We start from the raw sequence: 20804 nt of genomic DNA, 5'->3' as shown, positions 1-20804 counted from the left end.
GCTGGAACCACTCGCTTTGGGCTGCTTTGCCTTTGATTGCGTCAGTTTTCTAGCTGCTGAAACGTGCTGACTGTTGAGTTCCTAGTCCTTGAGATCAAGATAGGGGCTGGGGGGCCAAAAGTCCTAAGTTTTGCTTTTAAAATGAGCGAACTTAATCAACCTCTGTCACAAATAACAATGGTCACTGGTTCATTGACGTGACAGGAGCCAGAGATGATGGCTTGGGGTGCTTCACTGCAGCTGATGGGTCACTTGTACCAGTCTGAACTTTTCTCTCCAGGAGACAGTAACGCATCCGTTCTCAGCTTCTCCACCACCACAAGAAGCTGCGGAGAATGCCAAGGTGTTTTTTTTCACCGGTGCTTGCGTTACAGGCACCTAGGGCATCAAGCACGGAGCAGAAACCTGTAGCAGCACGGGGCTCTGTGGAGGCGCTAAGACAGACGCTGCTTCTCCCACCGAGTTTGTTATAACCGAAAGGTAAGGGGGGAGGCGGAGGAGTGCGGGGGGGACCTTGTTGCTCCGGCAGCGTGGCGGGCTTCCAGCTCCCAGCACGGGGAGGAAGCCGACATTTTATACCGTGCAGGGAGCGCCTGAGGCAGCTCTGGGTGCCACAGGAAACTTTGGCGGGGAGAGGAGCGTAAGGGCGGAGGTGCGAAGCTGTGACCCGCGGGGCCGGGCAGCCGGCCGCCTGGGGCGGGTGTGTCGCGATAGACGGGCGGGGGCGGGGGCCCCGACCACGCACCGCCCGCCTCCCTCCTCGCCCTCCTGGGCGGTCTCCCGGGCCCCCGCCGGCTGCCGGAAAAGGCCTGGGGCCGCTCCACCGGGAAACGAAACCGAAAGGCAGCGGGGAGAGGGCAGCCATGGCGGGGCCGCGGCCGGGCGCCTTCCCGCTGCTGGTGCGCGGCGACTGGGGCACCGCCGAGCCGCCGCCCGCCCTGAAGAAGAAGCTGCTCTGCTACTTCCAGAGCCAGAAGCGCTCGGGCGGCGGCGAGTGCGAGCTGCGGACCGCCACCGGCACCGGGCACCTCCTCGTCTGCTTCGCCCACCCCGAGGGTGAGCGGCCGGGGCGGGGGAGAGGGCTGAGGGGGCACGGCGGGTGGGGGGGGCGGCCGCGGCCGGGGGCTGCCCGCCGGCTGCCCGCCTGCCCCCCGGGCGGAGGGGCGGGAAGCCGCTTAGTGCAAGGGCTCCCTACAGAAGTCAGCGCCTTGTGAGTTGCGAGTCGCAAGGCGAAACTTTCTGCGGGTTAAAATGTATATATACTGACTTAATTACTGCGTACCATGTAGCATACGCTCTCTAGTATGGGACGTACAAGTCTATAGAGTACATAAGGTCATGCACGTCCCGTAATACGCAATATAGAGTATATAATACGTATTGGCTTATATGGATGCTTAAATTCGGTCCTTAGCACTAGCCCCTAGGCTGCATTTTGAATAACTCCAGGCTATAAGTTAATAACTCTGTCCTACCAGGTATATATACATGTATATTAATTGTGGTGCACAGTAGTATTCTCTAGATTCCTCTTGGAATGATAAAGCTTATGTTAATATAACTTAACATATATTGTAGTTACAGATATGTATTAGAAATGTGATGTATATAATATGCATGTGTTTATATAAACTTGCAGCAAGGTGGAAAGCATTTAGCTGCAGTTGCATTAAATGTATACATATACATGGGTGTACATGTACGTGCATAAACACAGATATATATACTTTTTTTTTTTTTTCTTGCTTTATCATGCTTCCCAGTTGCTGACTCACCCAGCTGGTAAGTTCAGTAAATATAGCCCCAAGCCATTTAACACTGGCTGTAGGAGGGTCTGCAAGGTGTGGGGCTGGTACCGGGACCCTGGTGCTGCAGCCCCAGCGTGGGGCTGCCCGCTGGACACCATCCAGAAAATGTGTGGTGGAGCTGAGATTCGCTTCTCTGGTGCTCTTCTGCAGAAATCGTATCCTCTGCTGTTCTTCCGTTTGTGTTCAGGAGGAGAACCTCTTATGTGCTGTGTTAGTGTTACGAGTTTAAAGCTCTTTCATTTTGTGGGGCAGTATATGCGTCCTAATGTAGTGGTGGAAAAGCGCTACGTAATTTAAAGTTGTCTTTCTATTCGGATTGTCACTGGGGGTTTTTTTGGTTTTATTTAGTGAAGCAACGAGTCCTTAAGAGACAGTCTCATAAGGTGTGTTTGGGAGAAAAAGGAGAATTGAAGTTGATTGTCACAGAGCCTGAAACAGCACTAGCTGCTGAAGAGGAGGCATTTGAAGAAAAAATAGTTCCCACAAAGGTGAATAAAAATTGTAATCCTAACCAGAGCTTTGAGATAGTGGTGAGAGTGTCAAATCAGTCACTGATAATTTTGCTTTCATTTTGTTATAGGCTCTGGATGCCACAAGCAACCTTCAAACAAAAGGTAAAATGTTATCTATCGCTCTGTGTGCTGATTCTTCATAAAACGAAAATGTTCGTGCTTGTCTCCACACACAGCTCCAGTTCTGTGGGGAGTTGTGCTGAAAGTTTCAGTTTAGCAGCCTGACTCAGGTGATAGAGGGAAAGATGTCTGGCCAGGGATACTGTAGATTTGATCACCAAGGATGGAGTTCACTTTGCCAGACTTAGACCATGTGCCTAGTTTTAGCTTATAAAATAGCCTTTTTAATCAGAGGAGCATCTCCAAAGAGGGATTAAGTTCCCTTATCCTGCATAACTGCTCTAAAATAAGATCTGCGTAGAAACACCTAGATTGAAGGTCTTAAGCCCAGGCCTGGTGTCTTTGCGCTCCCTACAGTTAGGAGAGTCTGTGGTGCAAGTGGTGTGTCTCCCCAGTACCTCAGTGACTTCGGTTAGGTCCTTGTTCAGTAATATTCTGCTAAGCTTTATGATTCAGAAAGCAATCTAGAAAACAGTACTGCACACCCAAACATACCCATATTCGTGAAGAGTAAATATTCAGCCCTAAGACAGACCAGTTAATCAGAAAGTTCTTCAGCAATTACCCTCCTATCTTTTCCTTTCTGTATGAAGTCTTGTTCGATGCCATTTTGGGTGGTTTTCCTTCTTTCAAAATTAGGTACTCAAAGTTGTCATCTACTATTTTTTAGTTATACTAATGAGGACCCTGAAAATCTCCAGATGTTGCTCTTAATCGCTTCGTTGCTGTCCTGGTTTTGGCTGGGATAGAGTTAATTTTCTTTCTAGTAGCTGGTATAGTGTTATGTCTTGGATTCAGTATGAGAATAATGTTGATAACACACTGATGTTTTCAGTTGTTGCTGAGTAGTGTTTAGACTAAGTCAAGGATTTTTCAGCTTCTCGTGCCCAGCCAGCAAGAAGGCTGGAGGGGCACAAGAAGTTGGGAGGGGACACAGCCAGGGCAGCTGCCCCAAACTGGCCGAAGGGGTATTCCAGACCATGTGGCATCATGCCCAGTATATAAACTGGGGGGAGTGGGGCTGGGAGGGATCGCTGCTCAGGAACTAACTGGGCATCAGTCAGCAAGTGGTGAGCGATTGCACTGTGCATCACTTGTTTTGTATATTTCAATCCTTTTATTATTATTGCCATTTTATTATTATCATCATTATTAGTTTCTTCCTTTCTGTTCTATTAGACTGTTCTTATCTCAACCCACGAGTCTTACCTTTTTCCTTCCGATTCTCTCCCCTGTCCTGCTGGGTCGGGGGGAAGTGAGTGAGTGGCTACGTGGTGCTTAGTTGCTGGCTGGGGTTAAACCACGACACTTGGGTCAGCCTGGCTTTCGGGTTTGGCTTTTTTGTACTTGCTTCATTGGACATAGTGGAGCAGATCATTACTGTTGGCAATCTAGGAATTAATAACTAGCATCTGTAGAGCTATTGCTTCTGCAGTTATTTCTTTTATTTTCCTCTTGTTGTGCTTACGCTGGTATGCCTTCGAAGGCAGCTGTGTTCTGTAAATGTTATGGGTTTGATATCAGTTGTTGTTGCACCTCAGGAGACCTTGGAAACCTGGTGAGCGGACAGAGCCAGCCTGTTTACGCTGCTGCCTTCTCCAGCCTTCCCACCCCACATCTCTGTCTCCTTGGGGCTGCCCCCCATGGCCACCTTGTTGGGTGCTACCCCAGGATTTAGGGTTTTTGGGGTGTTCTTGAGCAAAACCAAGCAGCGACCTTACCCCCAGCCCCATGCCTCCGGTCAGGTGTACAACTGCTCCACCAAGCAACCCTCCCCTCCGTCATATGTGTCCTCTGCCACGGCCAGAGATGTTGGCCCTGCAGGCTTATGCTGAGGGCACCAGGTGAGCACCAGGGTTTCACTCGGTGCTCATCTCCCCGCCATGGTGCAGGGATGTGCTGGTTTACCAAACCGAGAGGGGCTTGTGCTCCTGCTTGTGTTTGTTGGGGAAGGAGTGGAGAGCTGCCTTTGTTTGCCAGTATGGCCATCTTGAGCACCCTGGGATGCCCTGTGGCCTTTGGCAGTCCCCCGCCACCCTGCAGCGCTCTGTGACCGCCGTTTTCTGTGACATGTTGGACAGTTGTGTCACCGCATACCCAGGTGACACTTCTAGTGCACTCAGGCATGCGAAGGAGCACGTTGTTCCCCTTCAGAGGTTCTCTCCCGCCTTCACCCTCATCTGTCTGCAAAGCTGGAGACCTGCCTTCCTCCGGAAGCTGCTGGACTTCTGGGGTGCTTGGTGGGCACCCCTGTTATATTTTCTATCCACAAAAGTTCGTTGCATCCCTGCCAGCCTTCTGTGCACATGGGTCCTTCGGTGTTGTCATGCCGCCCTGATGGCCGGGCACAGTGGTCATCGGGAGGCTTTGCATCGAGTCATGCAGAGCTATTGGTGGCCTATGGTGCCTGCGGATGTCCCAAGCTATGCTCGGGCTTGTTATGCCCGCACCCGGGCCAAGAAACCAATGCAGAGGCTGCAGGGTCTCTCACAACTGTTACCAACGCCTGAGCAGATATACCCAATTATCTCAATGGATTTTATTTTATTTTATTTATGTCTCTGACCTGGAGACATACCAGTGACCTTGGACTTGTTTAGTCATGGCTGTTTTTGTGCCACCAAAAAAAGCTACCTGCAGCCCCGCAGAATATCGCATCTGGGCTGTTTTGGATCCCAAAATGTCCTGGGGTATTCTGCAGTATTTGATTGGTTATATGATCTCTTTTCTTGGGAAAGAAAAGGAGAGAAAGGGTAAGCAAAATTTGTTTATTCCAGGAAATGTGTACCAATCTGTCATGTGGCTTATTTCTCTTTCTGTTGAAGATGATGCAGAAGCCTTGCAGAAAGCAGAGAGTTTTGTTCCGAACAGTGAACTCCAGAAGGCAGCTGGCTCTGCGGAGAGCATCACAGAAAAGTCCGCAGAGACCTCACCTTCAGTGGTGTTTGAAAACATACAAGGTTGCAGTCCAAAATGCTTACGTATGCTATTGGAGAACATCAGCGGCCTGGCAGTAGATGATGACTTCACTGTGGAAGTGATACCTGAAATAAATGTTGCTGTAGCTACCTTTATAAAAAGTATTGGTAAGACAGAATGAACACCATCATTCATTTCCATGTATATGTATGAGTAATAGCTTTCAGAGCTTGATTCTTCTGCTGTTAGAGATTCAGACAGTTTTAAAAAAGTACCTGGACTGTAGTCTCTCAAGAAAGATGTAAGTCTCATATACAGCTGCCTGTGATGCAAATGTTACACTGAAAAAAGAAAATTTTGGCATCTTCATTAATTGAAATTGGACGAGAATGTTTCATTGTCTCTATCTTATTTTGGGTTAGATGGACAAAAATTAGAAGCAGACTGAGTGTGGAGATGAGTTCTGCAAATCATTGAAGTATATGAAGTCTCCGTTTGAGGAGATGGTGGAACAGTGAGAAGTGCTTAGTTTATACAAGAGGTGAATAAGAGGGGAACAGAGACATAGCGGTAGTGAATAGCAGAGAGTAACACGGCTGTGTGAATTTCCCCTTTTTTGTTACAACACAGAGTTATTTGGCATTAAAGACAGTTTTGCTCCAAATACAGGGAGAAGTAGACTCAGCTCGTTTCTTTGCCAGAAGTGATAGCTGGGTCTGATAACAGTGCGGGAAAACACAGTCAGTTCATACTGCTTTTCTGTTTATAGATACTGAAGAATTTGTCAAAAAATGTTCACAAAACAAAAGAGTTAAAGAATTCAAAATAACTGCCAGGCTTCTTGAATTGACCCAGAGCGTCAAGGCTGAAAACATACCAGCCAGCGTTTCCACAGACTACATCACGGTTTACTTTGAGAATGCACGGAATGGAGGGGGGCCCGTGTCAGACGTCCAGCTCTTCCCTGAGGAGAACTCAGCCATCATTACTTTCTGTGATCACAAAGGTAACACTGTCCTTTGCCTGACCAAAGTGCTCCCAGGCAAAGGATCTGAAAGAAAATTACCACAAATTTGGGCATTAGGAGAAGCCTGGCTTGCTGTCGCTAAAGCCAGCATACACTGCCCTGTTCCTGGGAAATGCTCTGCATTTAGAAATACTGCTGCATGTGTAGGGTTTCAGAATCTCTCTGGTTTTTTATGTTACCACAGGTTATTTTAATACCTGCTTTGTGCATGGATTGTTCCCACTGATGTTTTTTACCCATTTACAGAGGTTTTTATGTGCAATACAACATTAATTGTACTTGCAGGTAGGGGAAGCAGGATCTGTCAATGACTTCAGTTTTCACAGTTAGCTTTCAGAAACTAATTGAGATCAAATACCTTAATTATCAGGGAAGAATAGAGCTAAAGAACGATCTTGTTACTATTCCTTGTGTTGAATCACTGTCTCGTTTTTGTGCCAGCACAACCTCTGGTAAATATCTCTGTGTTAGGAGACTCTTGGCTTAGTAAATTCCTTTACTTTTAATTAAAGATATCTGCCAGGTGATTGTTTTTCTTCTGACTCTCAGAATTTCCTTAAGAATATTTTGTACATTAAGTTAGTATGTAATTTGGATCATTGTAATGTGGTTTTAAGTCCCTGCCAACATTATAATTCCTTTGTCCATTCCAACAGAAATGGCAAAAAAAAAAAAAGTAAAAATGCACTGGCACAAAGAGTTTTATTTTTAGTTGAGAGTAAGGAGCATTTCATAGTAGTACATTGATATGGCCCTGCTCTGTGGTGGGGTTTCCTTAGGAAATGAGAGCAAGGTGTAGCTGTACAGGTAAATACAGCCACAAGCATATTTACCAAACTAGTTGTAGCCAAGCCTCTTATCTTGTCCCCTACAGAGTGGTTTGGAAATGGGAAAGACATAAAAATAGCTCTTTCAAATGGAAAAAAATAATAATCTTTATTCAATGTAATAGTTCTAAGAACAGAGTAATTTGCTTGATTTGAAGTTAATGATATATGTGTGTTTGTATGTATGTGCGCTAACTTTTAGACCTAAACACAGTCTTGGAAAAGCAGCATTTAATGGAACAGACACCGATTTCTGTGCATCCATATTACTACTCCCTGGGAACAGCTCTTTACGGAGAAGAAAGACCAACTATCAAGATGCCAGACCCCGTTGGAGTGCCACTAGATCCATATGTCTGGCAGTTTTTACAAAGGCATGCTAAACTGATCCAAGACATAAACCAGGAAATGGCAATTTGCCATTGTGAGCTAAAATGGCCCCAGACAGACTGTGCGCACCCAGAAATTATGTTGTGCCCATCGTCATCTCTTTCCGAGCAGAAAAAGCCAATGATTAAGTTGATCAAGACATGGAAGCAAGATGCTTCTACAGAGTTCTCACGTATCATGGCACGTTACATAGCTATAAAATGTAAAGTAAATTCAGCGGATTGGGAAGACATGAAAAACAGATTGGTGAAAGATGATGCTTTGATCATAACTGATATTTCTGAGGAGATGGTGGTGATTGCAGGCAATAGAGGAGCAGTAGACAGTGCAGAGAAGGAAGTGAGGGAATGCATGGAAAAAGCCATGAAGCAAAGTGAAAGGGAGAAACAAAGCATAGAGATTTCGGTGTCGGTGATCCCAGGGAAGTATGCCGTTCTGCACAATGCTGGGCTAGAAGAGAATATTCACAAAGAATATCCGTGCTTAAAGATACTTTATGATGACACAAAAAAAACTGTTCAGTTATGTGGATTACCTGCGGAAGTATATAAAATCAAAGCTGACTTACTGGAAAAGGTATTGAATATGCCATATACATCAGTTACCATCGATCCCCATGTTTTCTACTATCTACAGCGTGTAGATAATAAAACAATGTCAGAGGCATTATTTACAAGGAAAAAAATCAATACTTTTTATGAGCTTGAGGATGATGCTGTGTTGCTATTTGGAGATGCTCCCAAAGATCTTTTAGAAGCAGAGAAGCAAATAAAGACAGACTTAGGATACGAGTGTATCAACGTGGAGGATGGTGAGGTCATTAAAAAGGAGCAGTGGAGGACTCTTCTTGCCTCCTTGCGTGAGAAGTACAATTCTTCCCAGGAAACTCTAGTCATTGATGAACCTGTTGGAAAAGAAAATAAAGTGATTATTGCTGGCTTTTCTAAGACCGTAACAGAAGTTTATCAGAAACTTAATGATTTCATAGATAGAAACACACACATGGAAAAAGTAATCCCAGCTAAGTCAGCGGTGGTAGTGCAGTTTGTAGAGCAGGAAAAAACCAGTGTTTATCTTGAATTGAAGAAGAAATGTGTGACAGTACATTTTGACACCAAGACACCATGTATTTCCCTGAGCGGACCAAGAGCGGAAGTGCCAAAAGCAGTCACCACGTTTGAAAAAATTCTCTCATCCCTTTACTCAAAAAATGTGCCAATTGATAAACCAGGAGCCAAAGAGTTCTTCACTGAGAGGAAAAATTCCTATGTTTTTGAGGCAAAGCAGAAATTTAGCTGTTTGATTAGGCTGGAAGAAGAAGAACAACAACAGAAGGGAGAAAAAGTTGGTGATAAAGGGAAAAGAAAGCTCTACTACAAGAAAATGCTGCCACATGGAGTTGTAGTAGCAGTGTATAAAGGTAACTTGTGTAATTACCCTGTTGATGTTGTGGTAAATGCATCTAATGAAGACTTAAAACACATCGGTGGCCTTGCTGAGGCACTGCTAAAAGCGGCTGGTCCAGAGCTGCAACAGGAGTGCAACGAGCTGGTGAGTAAGAACGGGAGTTTGCAGCCTGGCTGCGCAGTTATCACGAGCGCTGGGAGACTCCCCTGCAAGAACGTCATTCATGCTGTTGGGCCCAGGTGGAGGAAGGATGAAGCAGAAAAGTGCGCGTACTTGTTAAGAAAGACAGTGAAGAAAAGTCTGCAACTAGCCGAAACATACAATCATCGTTCTATAGCTCTGCCTGCTGTAAGCGGAGGGATTTTTGGCTTCCCACTGGAAGAGTGTACATATTTGATTGTATCCTCCATCAAGGAGACCTTGGAAGAATCCATGGGGGACAGCAGCTTGAAGGAGGTTCATCTTGTGGATGATGTGGAAGAAACAGTTCAGCTGCTGAGTGAGGCAGTAAAAAAAATGTTTACAGCTAAATCATCCTCCCCAATACTGCTGCCGCGCTCGGAAAACCGTAAGCAGAGAGAAAGCCAGAAGGAGAAGAGAAAAGAGGATCTGCAGATGGCTAGAGATGATCTGCGCATGGTTACAACAAATGAAGGACTTCACATCCGAGTAGAGGAGAAAAACGTTCAGGAAGCCACGGTAGGTCTTTAATTTTCCGCTTCCTCTCTAACTTGATGTGAAGATCTTCTTTAAACAGAAAAGGAAGGACAGTAGGTTATATTGTTTTACAAGGCAATTGCTATGTAAGGAAACAACAGCTATGTGCTAGCTAAACAAGGATGCAAGCTTGGAATACTAATGGATTTCAGGTTGGGGTCTGTCATTCTGCAGCTGTTCCTAGTGGCAGCTGTGAATTTTGGGATGTTTCATTCCCAGCTAGGTTTTATTTGTTCTCCAGATCTAAGGTCAACATGTAAGACAGTTTGCTTTTTTTTCTAAAAGAGAAATATTAAAATACTTTCTAAAAGTATTTATAAGATCTGTAGCTATCTAGGTTGGATATTATGGGAAATCAGCACGTGTCTGGGCTGCTGTTGTGAGTCATGCTAACAGGGAGGACATAACTTATTTTTTTAGTTCCCTTCTCTTTGGATGGGTTTATAGACACAGTCTATGAAGAAGTTACTGGGCTCTAGAAAAGTGACCCCATAGAAGAGTGCATGCTTAGATTGTTTTGCTGAAGTCTAGACCTGATTCTACTTCCCTGCCCGCCCATTTTCTTTTTTCATTCTTTTTGCTAACAAACAGTTTAACTACTACTCATCTAGACCATCAAAAGTCAATTTACACCTCTGACGTAGTTTCTTTCCCTTTATGTTTTTTTCTTCGGTCATGCAAAGTGCATCTTGAATAAATGTCCCTATTGAAAATAGCCCCTGACCGTTATACTTTGGGAGTTTAGGATCTCCCTAAATTATTATTATTGTCCTGTTGTTTCAATATTATTGCTTCGGTTGTCATTTTGGCGCCTGTAAAAGGCTCTTCCGATAAAAGAGCAATACTAAATGTAAAAAAACCTCAGCATGACACACATTTAAAATACTTTGTAATTAAAACATCTCCAGAGGAAAAAAAGCAAAGCAACCACCAGACTTGAGGGCTTTGCCTGTTTTACTTCATGAGAGCACAGCAACCTCCCTTCATCTCATTTTGGTGCATGAGGTGCTGCTTTTCTGATAAGGTGTAGACAATCCCACTTCAGTGGAAAGGAGGAAAGGGACATTGAACTTTCTACATTATGTGTACCTTATACAATACTTATATTTTGCATCCTGTGATGATGCTAGAGAAGAACGAGCAATACTGCAGCAGTTCTTCACAAGGAAATGTAGGAAAGGCTGGGTCTGGGGAGACGGGATGAGGCAGACAGCAGAGGTTGGGTTTATTTCACCTGCCCAGACATTGGCATCTGCTCGGGACGAGGTGAGTCACAGCCTTACCTCCACCCAGGGCTTGACAGCTCTGCCTGGATGGATGGATGGATGGATGGGTGAATGACTGACCTGCTCGAACGCAGATACCTGTGGTGTTGGTACTCACAGTGGGTCTGATGCTGCCTACTGTAGGTTTCCTACATGTCCGGGAATACTCAGTATGCAGAAGCTGTGCTGAAAAGTGGGTTATTTCTCCACTGGCATCTTGGTTTTCCTGCTGTGCATTGCTTTGGTACTGCTATTAGTCTCGATGCATATTTTTACTTGAAGTCTGGCTACAGGTATTTTTGTTGGAATTTTGTTGCAGACGGATGTTGTCGTCAACAGTGTTGGCACAGATCTGAAGTTTGGTGTGGGGCCTCTTTGCAAAGCCTTGCTGGAAAAGGCTGGGCCAGAGCTCCAAGTAGAGTTTGACAATGAAAAGCAAAGACAGGTTGCTGGTCAAGGCAGTGTGGTCTGCACCAGTGGATGTTCTCTGGCCTGCAAGTCCGTGCTTCATGCTATACTTCCCGCGTGGGATGGAGGAAAAGGACAGACCCTGAAGGTACATTCTAATTATTTAAAAAAAAAAAAAAAGATTTTGAAAACAGATTTATTTGGGATCCTATCCTGAAGTTTCAGAATGTAAAATAGTTAGTTTAGGTGACTCTACTCTGTTTACTTCTGTTAGAGTCACCTTAAAGATGCCTTCATGCACTGAGAGCTTTTTCTCATACCAGCATAGTCTCTATGGAACTAATAATAAATGATGCCTTTTTTTTTTTTTTTATTAAAAAAAAAAAAGAATCTTTGCTGTGTATTACAGACACTAGAAGACATAATCAATTTCTGCTTGAAGAAAACTGAAGAATTTGGACTGAAATCGATCACTTTCCCAGCTATTGGAACTGGAGGATTTGGATTTCCTAAAACTGTTGTTTCTAAGTTAATGTTTGATGTGGTATTCAAGTTCAGTAGTAGTCATGCTCGGAAGACTCTCCAGGAAGTTCATTTTCTCTTGAATCCAAAAGATACGGATAACATTCAGGTAGTTCTCAGGACAAAGCCATCTATGTTACATACTGTTCTAGTTACACCTTAACAATATATTTTAGTTATATTGCTTTCTTAAAGGAATAATTTAGCACTTTTTTATTGCTGTGGGCTGGTGACAGTGGGATGTCTCTCCTGCGTCTCATTCAGTGTCTCTGAAATATGAACTCAGCAAGCACAAGCTGCAGACAAAATTGGCCTCCCTGCTGGCACTCTAAACACCTGTAGATGCTCACTCATCTTTTGACAGAGGAGTTCCAGCAATGCAAAGACAGTATCTATTACTATTACCACACTGTCCACACTGAGTCTTCCACTGTTATTAATGATACCTAAACACAACTGTAAAATGCATCAGATGGCTCAGCAAGAGCTACATGACTGTTAATGTTAATTATAGAAATATTCAGTATATAAACTGTGAAATACTATCTTTGGTACCTTTTTTCTCTTCTTAGGCTTTTACCATTGAACTAGAACATAGGGTAGCTGAAAGTTGCAATGCTGCAGCACCATGGTCAAGTAAGTTGTATAGGGGCAGGAGGTGGGACACGGGAGAATGTAAATACTGTAAAGTGGTTTTATACATATCAGGAAACAGACAATGTCATCAAGATACAGAGCATTTTTTGCCTCCTAATGGACTGGCATTCTTAAACTCCACTTGTAAAAAATCTTAAAGAGCAATTTCTTTTGTTGAGGGCATGCTCATCTCTTAGTGAGGCCAGTCTTAACACATGGAAGAGGATACCCTGGTAGGAAAACTGTTCATTTGTCCTACTCAAAGGGTATAAGAACTTGCTATCACTTTGCCAAACAAGCCATAAATAACATGTATTTCTGTACCTTTAATCTTTAATATAGAGTTATACTGAATGGATAATTCCTTTCCCATTTATTAATTGACAGTAGTGTGATACAATAGCAAAAACATACGAGTGAACTGCATCAACAGCGGAGGCTTATTCATAAGAATATATAGCTCTTTCTTCTCAGTTGCTGTGAGTATCAGAGAGGAGGTTAAGAGTGTGCAGATAAAATATGAATTCGTTAAGTTTCAACTAGAAGTAAGGAACAGTTTTATATCTGTGAGGGTAAAGATGAAATAACTTACAAATGTGGTGTGATGGGATCTCCGTTACTGGCAGTTCTTAAGCTGGATACTCCATTTCTTGTAAGAGTTAATTCAGAAAACTCCATTGCAGAGCTGGTCAGATCAGATAACCCCAAGAGTCCTTTCTGAATTTATATTGTGGGTATTTACGGGAATAGAAGTGGTTTCACTTTCACAGTATTTAATTGGGAAGAATACTGCGCCTTCCTGATTTCAGAAATGGAGTGGAGAGAAAGGCAGAGACTCTCTAGGTCCATTAAACTGATCTAGAGCATATTCCTTAAAAGGATAAGTTGAAGTTCCCATCAGTGTAAAAGAATAATACCCCAAACTAGAGGAGAAGTGTTTTAAGGTATTTTTATTTTCCTTGCAGGTTTCATTAAGCCTGTTTCAACTGAAGTATTGGGAGTTCATGAGATGCAGATTGGTTCCATTACACTTCAAGTAATTAGTGGAGATATTACCAAGGAAGATACAGAGGTTATTGTAAACATATCAAACCCAACATTTGATGCCACATCAGGTATTGTATTGAATATGTATTTCTTTAGTGATAAGTTTGGGCTAGTTTTAGAAGGAGGAAGGGTAAGAGTTGTCCATATGTGAAACTTTTATGAAGTATTTTTCAGATGAGAGAGAGTTGTGATTAGTCAGGAAACAGATCTTAACCAGTTTTTTTACAGATCTGAATATTCCATTTACTTTCCAAACTACCCAAAGACAAGGCATCTGACCAGATTTTTTCTTATTTAAAACCAAAAATGTTTAAATAAAAGGAAATTTTTAGATCAAAAACTTTGAAAAACTGCTCTTGTCCTAGTATGTTTCACTGCAAGCCAAAGCCCTGGTTAAGTAAATTGACCTGTAAGAAGCAGAGGATTCTTTGGTGACATTGTGAATTGCAAGCATGAACGATATCAAATGATATAATTCAAAGCAATTGGAGGGTTTGGTGAGGGGCATACTACTGGCTGGTGAAACGATGAAATAGGAAGTTATTCTTAATGATTTCTAATCAATAATGAAGGCAGTGTTCTCTTTGCAGCCAGTGCAGTGTGTCATGGAGGGCACTTAGGGGAACTGGCAAGGTTTTGCACTTTGTGGGATCCTGCCATTTAAGAATTTGGGGTATTTGTAGAGTACAGAAGTTGGGTAGAGTTTTGAGTAGAAACAGCTAAGCTGACTTAATGAATGCATATGCTTTTCTTGTGTAATTTAAGGGGTCTTCAAAGCAATTATGGATGCTGCTGGTTCCCAGGTAGAAGCAGAATGTGCTCAATATGGTATGTTAAAGCATACTATTTTGTTGGATTAATTTTTTTTTTTTTTTTGTTCTCTCTGAAAACTTAAAGTTGTTTTATAATTCTCTGCTCTGATGGTATAATTATTTTATCGGAAAAAATAGCTTTCACTTTTAGGAATTTTGAAAAGTCCTGTTGTTGTTGACACCTACTTTGAGAATTTTTCTTTTCACAACTGAGCAGAAAGTGGATACAGTTTTCTGATGCTAATAAGTGCTGGGAAATTAAAGTAATTTAAGTTTTTTACCCCTGAAATTACTCAAGCGTGTTCCTGACTTAAGAACAGAAATAGCCCCATTGACTTCAGCATAATTTTTAAGCTCATCTTTTGTCAGCTACAAGAGAGCTGAGGTTTTGAAACTGAGCAAAGTGGTGCAAGACTGTCTTTTGGTGTAAGCATGTGTAGGACTGGCTTTTAAAAGCTAATAGCAAATCTGGGCTTGTATTCACAAATACATAATTATTTTTTATTGAAATAATGTAACTCTGCTTATCAGCTTGATCATGAGTTCTTCTGTAGTCTGCATTCTTCCAGACAGTAGAGTGGTAAAATCCCAACTCCCTGTGGCTGGCCTCTACAAGCACAGAAGGGAACATGTTCTGGTTGCATAAACAAAAAGTTCCTGCTCTGAGTCCAGAAGTTAACTTTCAAGATGGAGTTTCCCAGATATTTTTCCTAGCCTTTGGCTCTGCAGGCTCTCCCCATTTATCAGCCTGATCTCAGCGCATTCAGAGCATCTTACAATCAGTTGTTACCTTTGTGACCAGTGAAGTGGTATGTAACTCTATTCATCAGTCCATTCATCCTCACAATATGACTCCCATTTTGAGGTGTTTGTAATCAAACATGAGTGCTCTGAAAAAACACAAACATCTTTTTAAAGATTCCGTACCACAGTTCTTAGATCAGTTGGTCATTATCTTAATGATACTATTTTAACCATTCAGCTCTTCTGCAGAATAAGAGTTTGAGCTTTCAAGGACTAAGTGGCATAAGAAAGGATTTCTCATATAATTGAATTGTGAACATTCTGTTGGCATGCTTTTAAATAAAAGTGAGCTGTATTTAAATTCAACATAAATTCTTAAGTTGTGCTTAATAGGGAACTACTTTGTAACAGAGATCTTGGGAAATTAGAAAACACACAATTACTTTAATTACTTTCTTAAAGAAGTTCTGCAATCAGAATATTTACAGAGAAAACCAGAATCAACTAAACCCAGGATAATATAGCTCACAGTGGATTTCTTTCCACTTCTCTTCTAGCATCAGTATAACTAGCTGTCTTCCCAGAAGAGATACGCACTTTGAAAATGTTATGTCTCCGTATTTATCTTCTGTCTTCCAGCTGGGCAGTGTCAAAATGGCTTTATTACTACACAAGGTGGAAAACTGTTGTGCAGCAAAATCATCCACTTGATTCACGACAACAACGTGAAGAGTCAGGTTTCCAAAGTGCTTAATGAGTGTGAGCTAAGGATGTACCAATCTGTTGCCTTCCCAGCAATTGGAACAGGTTTGTGTTTTCTTGAGGAAGCGATGAGGGCTGTGATGGGGGTAGTCCAGAAACTGGAACAAAGTTAATACCTCTGATATGGGTAACAGTAGACTTGTACAAGAAACTCTGTAAACTGTGTTTTGTGAAAGTTCGTTGTAGTCAGTTCAAACACCATCTGCACACTTCAAAAATGCTGCTTTTTTTAAAGTATAAATATTACAGTCAATATTGATTGAGCAAGAACACCTAAAGAAAAGATATTGCTCCATAAAAGACATTCTGCCCCAAAACAGACTGTGTATCTCAGCTAGCCACCCTGCACCTTTCTTCAAACTTCCCATAGACTTTGCTTTGGGATTTCAGCCACACAGAAGGGCTGGGGTTGGAGTTTGTAGGTGAAGAAAGCTGGAGTTGTCCTGAGACCGAAACGTTGCCTGGCTGACTATGGAAATTGTGGGCTGGCTACAGAATACCTGCAGTTTACACTTTTTATAGGTCTTGTTTCAGTCTACCTGCTCCAGTGGAGGGCTAGAGGCAGGCTAGTTTATTTGGCTTAAGCTTCTGGTTAGCTTGGGGAGCGGGGCTTGAAGAAAGCAGGGTATGCTTCTCAGACCAAGGCTCCCCTTGACTGGAAAAAGAAGTTGTGAGCTGGTCCTTGCTCAGCATGCCAGGTTAGGGTAGGAGCTGGTGGTGTGGGTCAGTGTTTGGACTCCACAGTGATAGTTATGGCAGGTCCCATGGACTGCCAACATCATCTGCGTGCTGGTGTCACGATGGCTGTCCAAGGGATGCCGTGGCTGAAATTGGCAGGGCTCCCACCAACGTTGCGGGATAAGCTTTAGGTTGCACTTCAAGCTTGTTGTAGGGGAATGAGAGCAGTTGTTTTGAGCTTGGTGTTCCTGTTCATATGTTGAAATACGCTGCAGGCTTGTCTCAAAATCCTCTGCTGATTTTGATTTGGTTTTACTTTGGTACTTGCTATAAACACGGGGATAGATTTAGTGATGTGAGGATTTAAAAATATCAGGGGGATGCTAAGGCTGAAGTGCTTGTTGGAGCCTCCAGGTAAACGGGGGTGAACTGCAGAAGGGCTTCCCAGCTCTGTGTAGGGTGTCAGCTCCTGGAGCTCACAGGCTTAGGTGTAAAGCTGAGGTTAAGCCTGGGGCTTTGGCCAGAAAGCATAATGGGGGAGGAGAGAGGGACACCAGTCTGTATGAGCTGGGGACGTGGTCTCTGTTTTCTGGATGCTGCCTTGATTTAAGTACTGTTCACTGATACATGCCTTTTATTTTTGTTTAGGTCGAGCAGGACAGAGTCCAGCAAAGGTAGCTGATGACATGTTGGATGCTATAGTGGAATTTGCAAGCAAAAGATCAGTGCAGCATTTGAAAAAAATTAAAATCGTCATCTTCCAGATAAAGATGCTTAACGACTTTTACCTAAGCATGAAGAAAAGAGAAGATTCAGATTCATCCACAAGAGATTCGTGGATGTCTCTGCTTAAATGTAAGTAGGTGGGTTTTCTATGTGCATGGGCACATAAAACTAAAGATCTTTTATTTCAAACTAATAATCAACATATATTTCTTTGCAGCATTTTTTTGGGGCAAAAAACAACCCACTGAGAAGAAAAAGCCCATGGTTTTGGAGAAGAAAGTTGATTTAGCCATATTTCAAATTTGCGGAGAAAGCCAAAAAAATGTGGATGCTACTGAGTCCTGGATAAAGAACTTAATTTTAAAGGAACAGTTTGAAAACATTATTTCAGATGAGCTAATTGAAAATTTTGATGAGAGGCAAATTGACACTTTGGCAGATCTCCAGAGAAGAAAGCATGTTACCATTCAGCTTGAAAATAAACTTTCCCCACCTTGCATTAAAATTTCTGGTATTAGTAGGGATGTCTGTTTTGTTTCTGTGGAGGTTCAAAAAATGATCCAAAAAATTAAGGATACTGAAGAAGAACAATCCAAGGCAGAACTTGTTTATAACTTGGTAGAATGGAGGTATCCAGGAAGCAATGACAGCTTTGTTGCTTTTGATAAACTGACAAATATGCAGCTGGAGGATGCCAAAATAGCTAAAAAACCACATCTTACTGTCAAAATTAACAACAACAACTACAAGGTGGATCTGAATACTCTACAGGCTAATGATGACCAAGGAAAAACTATATACATTCAACGTGTGCCAAAGAATGAAGGTAAATTACAGCTTTGCTAATAAAAGTCTTTAATAGTGATTATTGAATGATAATTCTGATAAATGCAAATTCAGGTATTCAAAAGAAGTAAGCTATTCCATAGCTTTTTTTCCTTTGTTTTCCTTTTTCATCTTTTTTCGCCTCTGGGCATGCCATAGGCAGCAGTTTTAGTTTCATAATTCGTGGCAGGTATGACTGAAATCAGAACATCTATTTTAAATACAAATATTATCTCTACGTGTGTGACTAGTGAGCATAGACTTCATGCTTAATTTTGACAAAGGAAGTGGTGTATGAAGAATGCATAAAATTCTTCCGTGGTTTTCAAACTTGTTTTTAGTTAGATATTAGTATAGGGATAATTAGACTAGAGAAAATGTAAAGTCTTAACAGTGCATTACAGAGCCAGTGATGTATTGAAGAGAGAGCGTATTCTTCGAATAAAGTATTGCATAAGGTACTGTCCTCTCAGCCCTCTATATGTGGTTGGTTTGTAAGACGTGCCTACAAAACTGAGTTAGATATCTGTGATACTAATGCAATCTCTGTTTTGCAGATAAGCAGTCAATAGAGCTCCCTGTGCAGTGGGAGGACATGCAAAAGGAACGGGTCAAACTGGTGAATCTCAAGCCATCACGTCAGGAATATCTGGAAGTTCAGAAGAAGTTCAAGAAAACCTGTCCTAGCTTTGTCATAGAGAAGGTGAAATCCTACGAGGGGTAAAAAAATGATTTTGGGGGGCTGAAAACATTAATACACTTCCTAAATATTTGTTTGTAAGGTGTCTGCAACCTAATACACCTTTCATATGTCAGTCGCCCCAGCGCTGTACAGGGTGGATATAAATCAAATCAGATTTCCTAAGAGTTGCCCTTCCATTTCTGCCTTCTAATAATGCAACTGGTTTTGCATTATTAGTCTTCAGGCTGACTCTGTGTCCAACTAATGTGGTACTCACTAGTTAATGTGGTATTTCCCATTGGGAAATTCTATATTGAAATGGAAGCATGAGCAAACGCATTCAGAATACAAAGGAAAATACAAAGTCCTTGCAGACTGGCCATAAAGCTTTTTACTATTTTACCACTTCTTCCCTGTCAGTCCCAGAGCCTTTCAGGCTAGACTGTTTGGTTTTAACCAAAGTGTCATGATTTGATCCTGCTTGTTGAAAAGTCTGCAACAGAGTGAAAGTGTGCAGAGATTTAATTGCCAGGGAGAAGATGGAATTATTCAGAATCAGGAGGCATGATAAATAGGAGAAAATACGATGAAATTAAGAGTGAGAATATGTGTTTGAAAAATTTTCTTCCATCATGAGATTCAATGACCATGGTCACTAAGACACAAATAGAACAAAATAGTATTATACAATAGAAAAAATCAGGTAATGACTTGAAGTCTTTTTCCATTGAAAATGGAAAGCTGTTACAGCAATGCCTTTAAGATTATACTTTGACACAGATACACTGTTTCCCCCTGAGCTATAATCACATTGTTGGCACAGGGAGCCAGCAAGATCCATCCTCTCACCGATTTATTTTTATATAGGAACTTCTTATGGGTTGCTAAGCTACTCAGTAAAGTAAGAAATCTTGACTTCCAAGCTGAGGTCTAGAAGAGAAACTTAAGTTCAAAGTAATGCTATTGCTACAGTCTACCCTTTAATGAGAAAATCATCAGTAAAAATTATTAGGATGTGCAGAAGGCATCTTACATCATTGCCTCTAGCAGTGGTACAACAGCCTATTTCTAAAAATGACAAGGCACAGCTACCATGATTGCCTGTGTACCTGGTATACTATGCAAGACAAATGTATGCCAAAAATTACAAAGCTTGAAAACCTCTTGTAAGCTACTTTGGTTTCTGATTTTTCAGGAGGCTCTCGTTTGGGTTGGGGAACTGAATACCACACATTAACAGGGTATAGTGAAAATTACTGTCATTCTTTCTGTTTGGTTTGGTTTAATGATTTCCTGCCATGATAAATATTGGTCCCTACCAGTATAAATATAGTTGTATTTTGTAACTTTGCAGATTGAAAGAATACAAAATCCCTTCCTCTGGCAGACATACCAGATAAAAAATATCTCTCTCTGTACAAAGAACAAAAATCAAAATAATGAGAAGTTGCTTTTTCACGGCACAGCTGCATCCTCATTGAGCACAATCAACTACAATGGATTCAATCGTGGGTTTGCTGGAAAGAATGGTGAGTCATTTTCCAAAGCAGTTAATTTCCTAGACATGTATGAGGTGCTAGGGAATGTCAATGTTATAGTACTGTCAGTACAATGTGAAGGCTGAATGAAGTTGGAGAACAAAATAATAAACAACTCCAGAGCATAATCTGTATGGACAGAGGAATTAACCTGTTCTGTTAATCCCTTGTTGATGAATGCCACCATCTAGAGGGTATCAGAAAAAGCTCACCTACTCTGAAAGCAAGCCTGGGCAGCTTTTTAGAAATGTTTTGTATGATCTGCCTACAGAAAGGAACAAGGACTTCTGTTCAGCATCCTCAGTTGAGATGCTAACCACTAGCTGCTGGTATTCTCCTCTTTTCTTAGATAAAGGCAGGTAGGAAAGTAGAGGTGCAGATACTTCTCCTGTTTCCTCCAAAGATAAGGACAGCACAAGCAAGCAGAAGATC

General features: G+C 42.1%; 1 protein-coding gene and 1 long non-coding RNA gene across 4 annotated transcripts in view; one reads left to right on the top strand and one right to left on the bottom strand.

Annotated features, from left to right (window-relative positions):
- Nucleotides 1-834: 834 nt before the first annotated feature.
- LOC115343275 (protein mono-ADP-ribosyltransferase PARP14-like) overlaps nt 835-20804 on the top strand; it is a 22865-nt gene continuing 2895 nt past the window's right edge. The window contains exons 1-17 of one of the 3 annotated variants that reach the window (XM_041124079.1): nt 1683-1782; nt 1959-2018; nt 2157-2296; nt 2389-2422; nt 5266-5526; nt 6129-6365; nt 7416-9709; nt 11312-11548; nt 11810-12031; nt 12495-12558; nt 13524-13673; nt 14371-14433; nt 15801-15968; nt 17250-17456; nt 17545-18153; nt 18710-18855; nt 20189-20363. In XM_041124079.1, coding sequence (XP_040980013.1) covers nt 1698-1782; nt 1959-2018; nt 2157-2296; nt 2389-2422; nt 5266-5526; nt 6129-6365; nt 7416-9709; nt 11312-11548; nt 11810-12031; nt 12495-12558; nt 13524-13673; nt 14371-14433; nt 15801-15968; nt 17250-17456; nt 17545-18153; nt 18710-18855; nt 20189-20363 — 5152 coding nt within the window. In that variant the 5' untranslated portion in view covers nt 1683-1697. Of the gene's footprint in view, nt 1057-1682; nt 1783-1958; nt 2019-2156; nt 2297-2388; nt 2423-5265; nt 5527-6128; nt 6366-7415; nt 9710-11311; nt 11549-11809; nt 12032-12494; nt 12559-13523; nt 13674-14370; nt 14434-15800; nt 15969-17249; nt 17457-17544; nt 18154-18709; nt 18856-20188; nt 20364-20804 lie in introns of those variants that run through there. The other 2 variants (XM_030019050.2, XM_030019049.2) reach the window with 2 other exon arrangements.
- Nucleotides 19928-20804, bottom strand: part of LOC121233372 — an 18213-nt gene continuing 17336 nt past the window's right edge. The window contains exon 3 of the long non-coding RNA XR_005932599.1: nt 19928-20035. This is a non-coding gene — a long non-coding RNA (uncharacterized LOC121233372). The remainder of the gene's footprint in view (nt 20036-20804) is intronic.

The sequence above is a fragment of the Aquila chrysaetos genome, chromosome 6 (genome assembly GCF_900496995.4).
Source record: "Aquila chrysaetos chrysaetos chromosome 6, bAquChr1.4, whole genome shotgun sequence".
In the NCBI taxonomy this organism is placed as follows: Eukaryota; Metazoa; Chordata; class Aves; order Accipitriformes; family Accipitridae; genus Aquila; species Aquila chrysaetos.
Note: the sequence above shows the minus strand (reverse complement) of the source record. Positions and strands in the feature narration are given on the sequence as shown.